Source organism: Akebia trifoliata, chromosome 9 (assembly GCF_017979445.1).
Source record: "Akebia trifoliata isolate Shusen 1 chromosome 9, ASM1797944v1, whole genome shotgun sequence".
In the NCBI taxonomy this organism is placed as follows: Eukaryota; Viridiplantae; Streptophyta; class Magnoliopsida; order Ranunculales; family Lardizabalaceae; genus Akebia; species Akebia trifoliata.
The window spans coordinates 22,233,858-22,245,483 of NC_141383.1; the positions used below are offsets into that span (position 1 = coordinate 22,233,858).

At 34.6% G+C, this 11,626-nt stretch overlaps 1 protein-coding gene across 2 annotated transcripts; it reads left to right on the top strand.

Annotated features, from left to right (window-relative positions):
* The first annotated feature begins 223 nt into the window (after positions 1-223).
* Positions 224-8,458, top strand: LOC147394695 (putative galacturonosyltransferase 14). 2 transcript variants are annotated; one of them, XM_086453631.1, is made up of 6 exons: positions 224-941; positions 2,993-3,048; positions 3,212-3,367; positions 4,937-5,527; positions 6,795-7,097; positions 7,716-8,458. In XM_086453631.1, the coding sequence occupies exons 1-6, from the start codon at positions 731-733 to the stop codon at positions 7,992-7,994; spliced, it is 1,596 nt and encodes a 531-aa protein (XP_086309757.1). In that variant the 5' UTR covers positions 224-730; the 3' UTR covers positions 7,995-8,458. The 2 variants fall into 2 exon arrangements, with proteins under 2 accessions (XP_086309757.1, XP_086309758.1); XM_086453632.1 differs by lacking the exon at positions 224-941 and adding an exon at positions 993-1,711.
* Positions 8,459-11,626: the final 3,168 nt, after the last annotated feature.

An 11,626-nucleotide genomic window follows, 5' to 3' on the forward strand; every position in this document is an offset into this window, starting at 1 on the left:
ATTACATCCACATAATCCTCTCTCTCTCTCCAATGTTTTCCCTTCAACTTAGGAGACTTCTCAAATTAGTTCCACACACTCCCTTGTCCCCCACACCAAACATCCCAAAGTCAAACGTTGCCCTAAAATCTCTCTCTCTCTCTCTCTAAAATACACGCTTTTGACTAAAAGTATTGATTTTTTTTAATCAAAATTAACAATTCTTATTTTTTACATCATATAGTATTTATTTGTTTAATAAAAGTTACCAATTCTTACATCATTTCTTCGTAAAGTTTATACTGGAAGCCAACAATCAGATCCAACTTTGATTACTGTAAAAGCAAAATAAGATCCAATCTCATTCGATTAATCCAACCCATTGAAAGTTCTCTGTCTGTCTCTCTCAAACAAACTAATCCGTCTCATTCATTGCAGTTCTTTTTTTCTCCTCCATGGGAGAAAAACTAAAAGAACCCAATTCGATTTCTTTGTCAAATCGTCATCTCTGCAACTGAAATCTATTAAAAAAATCATTTTATAATCTCCAATGCCGGATTCGAAAAGACCCAAAGAATCCAATACGAGAAGAACCCAGAACAAAAGGGGATCTAATCAGTCTCTGTTGTGGACCTGTTGTGGATCTGATGGTGATTCTCGTGGGGTTCTCTTGGAGATCTCAGTCTCTGAATTGGGTTTCTAAAAGGGTTCTTTTTGCCTTGAAGACGAAGATACGTAGGCAGAGACGACGATGCAGCTCCATTTCTCTCCTAGCATGAAAACTATAACGATCTCGAGCACAAATGGGTTTTTTGACTTCATGAAGATCAAGGTCGGAGCTCGCCACATCTCTAATCGAACTCTCTTTCACACTGTTCTCGTCCTTGCTTTTCTATTGCCTTTCGTCTTTATTCTCACAGCTGTCATCACTCTCGAAGGCGTCAACAATTGCTCCTCCCTTCGTAAGATACAAGCAATCTTCCTCTCTTTTTTAATTTAGCTCTATTTTGATTTAATGAGATTGAGATTTTTTTTGTAATTTTAAGTTTTTGTTGTGGGCATTATTGGGTTTGATTTGATGGGTTCTCATTTGGGTTGAGCTGTTTTGATCGATTGGGTCCTCATCTGGGGGACCATTTTCCTCTATCAATTAAGTTCTGTCTTGATTTAATGAGATTGAGATTTTGTTGCAATTTGCATTTTATGTTGTGGGTATTATTGGGTCTGATTTGATTGAATTTGGATTTGAATTGGTGGGGGTTGAGTTGTTTTGATGGATTGGGTTCTCATCTGGGAGACCATTTTCCTCCCACTATCAATTAAGCTCTGTTTTCATTTAATGAGATTCGGATTTTATTACAATTTGCATATTATGTTTTAGGTATTGTTGTGTTTGTTTTGATTGAATTTGGATTTAAATAGGTGGGTTCACATGTGGGTTGAGCTGTTTTGATCGATTGGGCTATCATCTGGGAGACCATCTTCTCTCTCTCTCTCTCTCTCTCTCTCTCTTATATATATATATATCAATTTAGCTATATTTTGATTTACTGAGATTGAGATTTTGTTGGAATTTGCATTCTATGTTTTGGGTATTGTCGTGTTTAATTCAATTGAATTTGGTTTTGAATAGGTGGGTTCTCATTTGGGTTGAGCTGTTCTGATTGATTGGGTTCTATCTGGGAGACTGTCTTCCTCTTTCTATCAATTCCGCTCTGTTTTTATTTAATGAGTTGAGATTTTGTTGCAATTAGCATTCTATGTTGTGGGTATTATTTTATTTATTGAATTTAGATTTGATTTGGTGGGTTCGCATTTGTGTTGAGCTGTTTTGATGGATTGGGTTCTCATCTGGGAGACCATCTTTCTCTATCAATTTAGCTCTATTTTGAGTTAATGAGATTTGATATTTTATTTCAATTTGAATTTTTATGTTTTGGGTTTTGTTGTGTTTGATGTGATTGAATTTGGATTTGATTAGGTGGGTTCTCATTTGGGTTGTGCTGTTTTGATGCATTGGGTCCTCTTTCCTTCAATTCAGCCATGTCTTGATTTAATGAAATTGAGATTTTGTTGCAATTTGCATTCTATGTTATGGGTATTATTGTGTTTTATGTGATTAAATTTGAATTTGAATTTGAATAGGTGGGTTCTGATTTTGGTTGAGCTGTTTTGATGGATTAAGTTTGAACTAAGGTCTTTCTTGCTGTTGGTTTGCTGGGGGACCTATAGGAAGAAAGGATCTATTGTGTGCTTCCTACTTGAATCTGATTTTGATTGCTTTATGTTTGTTGGTACTGGTTTTCTTTGTTTGTATGCATATTTGTTGGGATTTTCTGTGGGTTCTGCTTATTCCATTTCAGTTCGAATTGTTTGGTTAGTTTTAATCTGAAGAGTATTCCTTTTCATTGCTGTTTTGTTGAATTTGCTCACTGGTTGAATTCTATCCCATATTTTTGTACATGGGTTGTGATCCATTTTTCATTGGTTATGCTCTATTTCCATGTTGGTCATGTCTAACTGATTGGATTTGGCTGTGGATTGCTTGTTTCATGACATTGGTTTCATGTGTTCTGTTTGATAGTTCTTTTTTTCGCTATCGTGATTTCGATCAATTAACATTGGGGTTGGGTTTGAATCATTGGATTTCCACCATTTGGTAGGTAATTCTCTCATGCAAACTTGGCAGCATTAGGAACTCAATTTATATGCGTTGCTCAGCCAGATCTTAAAAACAATTGAGTGCCCTAAAAACCGAGATAACTTGGCCTAGCATTTAAACCTTGACATTCGATGTGCATATATTTGATTGTAAGCTTCTTACTAATTTCTTTCCCGCATTCGGTCTTCCTTTAATGTGTTGTGTATTTATATTCCCCTTTTTTTCCTCTTTTTTTATTTTTTCAATGTCTATGGTATTTTGATAAGAATACTTTCAATTCTGTCATATCAATTGGGTCTCTTGTCGGGTCATTCCATGATTTTCATTCCATCTTTAATTTATGTGCTTCAGATTGTTGGGGACGGCGTTGGGGACCAAGGCTTCTTGGTAGGACTGATGATTCAGTGGTAAATGTCTCTCTTATTTTATATAGTTGCTTTGATAGTCAATTTATAAACATTAGCTGGATTTAAAGTTCTCTTTTTTTTTTTTGGGTCTTTTTTCCCTTTTTTGTGGAAGCTTTGTTTGTTTTGTTTTCTTAAGCTGGATCTTCTGGTGATGACTGTGCAGAGGCTGGTCAGAGATTTATACAAAATACTCAACCAAGTGAATTCTGAAGAAATACCAGATGACCTAGAACTGCCGGAGTCATTCAATCAGCTTGTTTCCGAAATGAAGAACAACCAGTATGATTTCAAGACATTTGCTTTGAAGTTAAAGGCAATGGTATGTCAGTTGATTTGCAGAATAACTCAATTGATTGCTCTAGAATCTCTATGTGATGGTTCCCTATCTTAATATATAATATAAGTGCTAACAACCGTGTTGGTTTTGGAAACTGACATGAAGAAGCTTTTTTAAAACCAAGTTTGAAAACTAACCTTTTATGGGAAAATTGAGTAAGAAAATTACATTTATTAGTGAAGATTTATGAGACCTAATTTGATATTTTCAATTTTCCGTGTCTAAGGAAACTAGTGGCCATAGTAACAAAATTCGGATTCGGTTATTATTCGGCGAGGGTGCAGTTTGGTTAGTTCAGAAAAGAAAATCAAGAAAATTTCACACTACAAAAATTACATTTTTTTAGTATATTTTAAAATAGGTGTATTTTTCATATACAGTACAATTAAATATGTGTCCTAAAAATAAACATACTTTTATTTATTTATTTATGAACTTTAAGATATTGATTGGGAGAGTTAGGAATTTAAGTATGATCGTTTGGATGGTTTATCTGACTGATTTGAATCTTGATCATTTGAGTTAGCACATTTTATAGGGTGAGAGGTATAAAAAAAAGAAAAAAGGTGAGGAGCATCAAGAAAAAACAATATTATGGGGTGTGAAGACATTAAGAAAGAAAAGTGGGTAATTTTATGGGGTGAGAGGATGGATGTTAAGAAAGAAAGATGTTTATAGGGGTGAGGAAGAGTTAAGAAAAAAAGGTGACGGGGTGAGAAGGGGGGGGGGTGAATTTAAGAAAGATTTTTAGGGCTCTAATGCCATCCCAAAAATTAGGCTACTTTTAGAAGTCCCTGTCACAGGGTTATGAAGGAAATTTTGTTTACTTTTTTACACGGAAGCTGCCCAACTTTTGGAAAAGCTGAACCACATTTCAAATAAACTGGCGAATCGGCAATTTAATGATTTATGCGATTAATTCGCAGATTAAAATTGGTGAACCCTTAAAACTGCGAATATTACCAAAATTTAAGCAAATTTTGTGACTATGTTAGTGGCAGCACTTGTTACTTCAATTCCATGAAAATTAGGTTTGATTATTTAAACTAATGTTCTGGTTTGAGATAATACGTACCCCACTACATTGTCTCCATTCCTTGCTGGAATGAACTCCCCCCCCCCCCCCAAAAAAAGGAAAAAAGAAAAGAATCCTCAAGAAAATCCTTTTTTGATACCCAGTTTATGCCAAATACTTCTCAAAGCACAAACAGTTATACATATCATGGAATGGACTTTGTGATGTTTTGCACTAGTTCACCCCTTCTATATCTTGAATTGAAGCCTGCCTCCAATAGTATAATTTCTCTTCTTTAAGTAAATGTTGTTATCTTTCTTTTTCAAGCTGTTAAATTTAGAAATTTTCTTTGGATATACAAATATTTGTTATCCTTTAAGTAAACAGCATCATACACCCAAAGGACCACATATACAAATTTTGGGTTGTCTTTTGGGGTGCATATTTTTATGCTCTCATGACAGTCAAATGTAATTCTGTCGGGTATAGTAGCCGCCTTGAAATGCATTTTTGAACTAAAATAATTATTTATGCAGATGGAGAAATTTGATAGGGAGCTCAGGGAATCCAAGTTTGCAGAACTGATGAACAAACATTTCGCAGCGAGCGCTATTCCAAAAGGCATACACTGTCTCTCTTTGCGTTTGACGGATGAGTACTCATCCAACGCTCATGCACGTAAACAGTTGCCATCTCCCGAGTTTCTCCCGTTGCTTTCCGATAACTCTTACCACCACTTTATTGTGTCAACGGATAACATCCTCGCAGCTTCTGTTGTGGTCACATCCACCTTCCAATCTTTTCTAAAACCCGACAAGATGGTTTTTCACATTATCACAGACAAGAAGACATATGCGGGCATGCACTCATGGTTCGCACTGAACCCTCTCTCCCCAGCCATTATTGAGGTGAAAGGTGTTCACCAATTTGATTGGTTAACAAGAGAAAATGTGCCGGTGCTTGAAGCAGTAGAGAGCCATCTTGGGATCAGAAATTACTACCATGGAAACCACATTGCTGGGGCGAATCTCAGCGAGATCACTCCACGAATATTTGCTTCAAAACTGCAGGCCAGAAGTCCAAAGTATATTTCATTACTCAACCATCTGCGCATATATCTCCCTGAGGTAATTTGATGTGACCAGAACTTTTCTTCTCATATATATGGAAGTCCAAGGCATTACGTTAGAAATATATTTCAAATTTAGCCTGATTTGGCTGAGTCAATGAGAAACTTGATGAATCTACAAAGAAAATACTAGAGAACGATGAAAACCCAAATCAAGGGGGTCATGAAAAATTAAAATAGACAAAAAAGAAGGGAAGGATTGAGAGAAAAAAGATAGCAAAAGTAGGGAGGATGAAAGAAAAACTTAAAGAAAGATGGGTGTTATCTTTTTTTGTATCTTTAAAAAGGATAATGGGGATTTACAAGTAGCATTACTTGCGATTCATGTACATGTTTTAGTGAACAGTGATAGGGAGGAAGTTGGGGAAGAAGAGAAAGGAAGAGTAATGTGATCTTGTTTGCATCTTCGGCCCTGCTTGGTACACTACAAATCATTTGCATTTGTAAATGTTTTGCAATGGAAAACTTACAAGTTCTTGGTAGCCATTAGGAAATCTCCCATAACTTTATTTCCTTTGCTTGATTGATTTTTTGCAATTAAAAATTTTAGTTAAAAAATTTTGTTGTGATTTCTTGTTAAAATAAAAAAGTTTTTTTAAAAACTTATTCGACTACATTTAAGAAACTATTAAAAATACAAAAATATCATCAATACTTGCTACAGTAAATTTGAATTTACGAAAATACCTCAATCAAAGATATAGCAACATATATTGAAATTGCATAAATACCCCTCATCAAAGAAACTATTTAAATTACAAAATACCCTCGTTACTACCTATTGTAAAATGCATATAAATTTACGAAAATACTCACATAAAAATTTAGTTGCATATCAAAATTAAAAAATACCCCTCATAAAAGAAATTATGAAAATAGCCCTCTAAGTACTATAGTAACATGAATATGAAATTAGAAAAATACCCCTATAGACACCTCAATTTTTTACTCATTGATGTATAAACTTGTCACCCCATTACATGTAGTGTTTCTGAAGGCCTTTTGCGTTATTCTGGGTCTTTTCTAGAGCTCTGAAGATCAATTTTACAGCCATGATTTATTGACAAAAAAATGTATCTTTAAAAAGGATAACAGGGTTTTACTGGTCACATTTCTTGTTCCTGTCCTGAAAACTTTTAGATTGTTTTGTAAAACTCTGAGATTTATGAGATACATTTTTGTTTCATTTTATTTTTTTTTTACCGTTTTTTATATGGGTAGTTTTGCAAAAATATGCTGATCGATCAACTTGAATGTATGTGTAGCTTTTCCCGCACCTTGATAAGGTGGTATTTCTGGATGATGATGTTGTAGTTCAGCATGACCTGTCACCTCTATGGGAGATTGATCTTGAGGGCCAGGTTAATGGGGCTGTAGAAACCTGTAAAGGGGAAGACAAGTGGGTAATGTCCAAGCGATTCAAGAACTACTTCAATTTTTCTCATCCTCTAATAGCAAAGAATTTAGACCCCGATGAGTGTGCATGGGCTTATGGAATGAACATCTTCGATCTAAACGCATGGAGGAACACAGATATAAGACAGAAATATCATTCATGGCTTAAGGAGGTAATGATTAAAAGAACTCGTACAAACCTTGTCTAAAAGTTTCTGAATTCTTTCCTCATTTGTGACAGTAGGTTGATTTTGAGGTAAGAAAGGCAGTCATCCTTGGTTGTCAAGAGTGCTCACAACTCTCTCCTGGAAACCAAATCTCCTTATCACATCCCTTCTTGGGTATGGGACCCATCAAGGGTTGGGTCCCAACCATTTTTTACGTGGTACATTAAGGCATGGGAGCAAGGATGATTGGAAGTCTGATCTAATTCAGGTTAATCCCAGATTTCCATTTTTATGTAAACGATCAAGTAGGAATCATCCTTCACAGCCAGCCAAGCCTTAGTTGATCACATGTTTTCTGTAGAGAGATTTTATTACCACACCAACTTTTGCTAACGCCACCCCAATTCATATGTAAATCACCAAAGAATTAGCACACATCTTGGGGTGGCATTAGCAAAAGTTGGTGTGCCAAGATAATTTCTCTCTCTTTTTGATTCATCATTCAAGCACTCTTTAGATTTGATATATTTGGTTTTACTATATTACCGATTAGATAGTTAAGAGGTTAAAATGCTTCTTCATTGCTTTTTTGGTACTCATCCTGGGACTTTCTTCCGAGTGCAGAATCTGAAGTCAAACTTGACAATGTGGAAGCTTGGGACGCTACCGCCTGCTCTAATTGCATTCAAAAGCCACACTCACCCAATTGACCCATCTTGGCACATGTTAGGTTTGGGCTACCAAAATAAAACTGACGTCGAGCGCGTTAAAGAGGCTGCAGTGATTCATTACAATGGTCAATCTAAACCATGGCTAGAGATTGGCTTTGATCATCTCCGGCCATTTTGGACCAAATATGTCAACTACTCCAACGACTTCGTAAGAAACTGTCACATCTTGTAGTAGTAGTAGTGAATCAACTCGAAGACAGAAAGAGAGAGGAAAAGAGATAAAAGGGAGGGAAAAATATAAAAATTGATGGATTACTATCAGTTTTGCAGTTTCAATAGTTTCGTGAGATTCATTATAGAAGAAAAACAAGAAATTTTTGTCGTGCAAATGATGCTTTTGAGATCTGGATACTCTGCCATCCCTCCCACTCGATAGAAGAGTTCCTGCATTACAGGTACGCATGTAAGAAATTCTTTCAATGTGTAATATATCAATCCATGCTTCATTCTTTTTTATAAAAGAATGGTAGTTTTCCAATGTCTTTGGGGTAATCAAAGGTATCTCATTTTTTGCACATCGTGTATTATTCTGGGTGATTTTACAGAATCCCCGTTGACTTGGGAAACTGTTCTTAGGCTATTTGTTACAAATTCATGAGAATATTGAAAATGTGCAGATAATTCATTTTTTTTGCATCCCTCTCTCTCTCTCTCTCATGATGATAGATTTGTGATTCTCCTTCAACATACATATTTTTTTTTTTATATACTTTTGTTGTTATAAGGATATTTATATATTTCTCAATAAATATGTAATTGTTTTGGTGTCGAAACCCATAATAATCCATGCTTGCTCCACACTCCCTTTACTAACATCTAACATATTCTTGACAAAGGAATTGGAGCTTGAATTGACTCGAGATGGCTCGACTATTTGTCCCATTGTTCGTTTATCTTAAGTTGTCGTACTCGTATTGAGTGTTCAAAAGTAAATAGATCGTTTCTTTTCTTCTTTGCAATAATACAATCCCATATGAATCTTCCTATGATCTGATCTAATCATTTCAGGTCTAAGCAAAAGAAACTATTCTTGCAGCCCAATTTGATTCTCTTTGGCCCCACAAGATTATGCTATTTTTGTTGTTGAAGGAAGAAAAAGAAAGGGTGAATCAGTTACCAAAGTATCCAGTATTTTTGGTTGCACGCTATTCTATCACATTCATGTTGAGGAACATTTGCATACTAATAAATTTGGGGGTCCAACACAAAACCAATTGACAATTTGTAGAGTTTATAAGGAGAGAGACAAGGGACTGAGTGTCCAATGTGGGACTAAACTCAACACGGGCACATGTGGGTCGGACTGGGCCAAAGTACACAGAGATATGAACTGGGTGACATGGAGGAGAGAAAGGCCCACTCTGATAACATGATAAATTTGGGGGTCCAACTCAAAATCAATTGGCAACAAGTGGAGAGGCTTAGGAGCTTATAAGGAGAAAGACAAGGCATTGAGTGTCCGATGCAGGACTAAACTCAAAACATACTATCCATCACAATTGGATGTTATGCAGTTGGTGCCCTTTTCAACATCCATTTTGTGGTGACTTTCACTTTGATATCCTTTAGGTTAGGCCGGTTGATTAGGGGAAAGATTCCTTCTTGTCCGTTCTATGCAGTGCTAATTCGAAAACCCCACCCGAGCGGTACTTCTCAATTTAGTGCCTTTGTTGAGTAGTTTTTATTTTTTTGAATCATGCTAGAGTGACCTAAAGATTGTATCTCATATCACACATCCTGATGTGAAAGTGTATAGGAACAATAGATGCTTTTTTGACTTGTATCTCGATGAAAAATATATATGATTCCTACACACTTTTACAATGAGGTACAATCTTGAGGTCACTTCAGCATTATTCTTTTTTTTCCTACGTTCCACCTTCTAAGATGAGTAATGCTGGAGTGACCTCAAGACTTGACGTGAAAGTAAATATGAACCTTAGATATTTTTCCTCGAGATGTGGGATGTGAGGTCAAATCTTTAGGTCACTTCAGCATTATTCTTCTAAGATTTCAACCCAAGATATGGTGTTGGCTCAGATGTCAAATTGCAAAAAGTTGAGCCCAGAACAATTTTCCCTTTTCCCATAACTTGTTTATTTACTCTGTCCAATTTTGATGATATTTAAATTGGGTAAAACGTATTTAAGCCTTTTTTTTTTTTTTCTTTTTTTAAGTAATTTAGTTTTTATTTTGGAAAATTATACATAAAAAAGGGCTAAATTTCTAGTTAATTATTAAAAGGGTAATAATTATTTAAAAAAGATTAAATTACTTAAATAGTTGGACTGTCCAGCATTTCACTAACTCATTGACCAGTCTAGTATTTTATATTATTTTATGAATTTGTATGACGAAAATGCCCAAAGATCTTAGTAGTTAGAGGGGCATTTTTGATATTTTATTTAAAATATAATGTGAAACTGTAGACTGTCTAATGAGTGTATAAAACATTCAATAGTTTAATGATTTAATTCATTTTTAATAAATTTTAAAATTTTATTTATAATTAATGAGAAATAGAAACCTATATTTATTTATTTATTTTTCGTTTATATTTTTTTTTAACTCATGTATCCCTATCCAAACAAGTCAATTACTAAAGAATAATGAGACATAGGGAAGAGATGTTTATAAGAGAGTTTCTATTACCACACCAACTTTTACTAACATTATCCCAATATGTGTTCTAATTCTTTGATGGGTGAATCTACATTGGTATGTTGAAAATGACAACATTTCAAGTTTTGTACACTATTCATTTTAATCCTCAAAACATGTTTTTCCAGTGAATTTGTCACTTTTATAATCTACGAACTTGTAAGTTTGTCACTTTTAATTTCAACAAATTTGTAAACAAAATACTAACGATTTTTCCATATCAACAATCTCACTGGTAATTTATCCGTGAATTCGTTGATTATAAAAGTGACGAATTCATTGGGAAAATATGTTTTGGGAATTAAAATGAACAATATAACAAAATCAGAATTTTATGATAAGTTGCGCATGTTTTGGGAAAAACCCTTTCTTTGGTGATGCGCATATGAATTGGGATGGCGTTAGCAATAATTGGTGTGGCAATAGAATCTCTATATATCTGTTTTTTTTTTTTTTTTTTTTTTTTTAAAGAAAGAAAGGTCCCAACTACTTTTCATTTGGTTGGTAAGCTAAGCATATTATGTCAAATCCTTTAAGCAACAAAAATACTTTTTTAAGTAATCTCCAATACCCTTTTCAATTATTGAAACCCTAATCAATTCTTAAGATCTTCCTCCCATCTTCTCATTGGACAAGTTGCAAATCTCGAATCCTATCCCGACGAGAATCGAATAATCGAATGCCATGATGCACTTCACACTAACTTAATTACAAATCAAATTTGTCAGGTTTGGGTCCATCTTATAAGCTTCAAACACGATTGATGATCGGTCTGACGCCCCCCTCTGACACACACCCTATGATGTGCCATGCACTAGAGCTAAAGATATTTTTTTTCATCGTGATACACAACTATACATATTTATGGGGATACACAATTGTGTATCCCGAGGGAGGAAATCTATGATTCTAGCCCATGCGACATAAGGGGGTGTGTGTTAGAGGGCGTCAAAAAATTACGACTCTTTTTGTTTAATAATAAAAAAAAATAAGGTGGAATCACCCCCTTTTGTTTGAACTATTTTTGGCATTTTTTCTTTTTTAAAATTTATATTATATTTAGTCAGAAATTAATAATTGTTTAGTAATAATTTAAAAAATAAAAAATAAAAAAATAAAAGAAAACAATGGTCACTATTATAT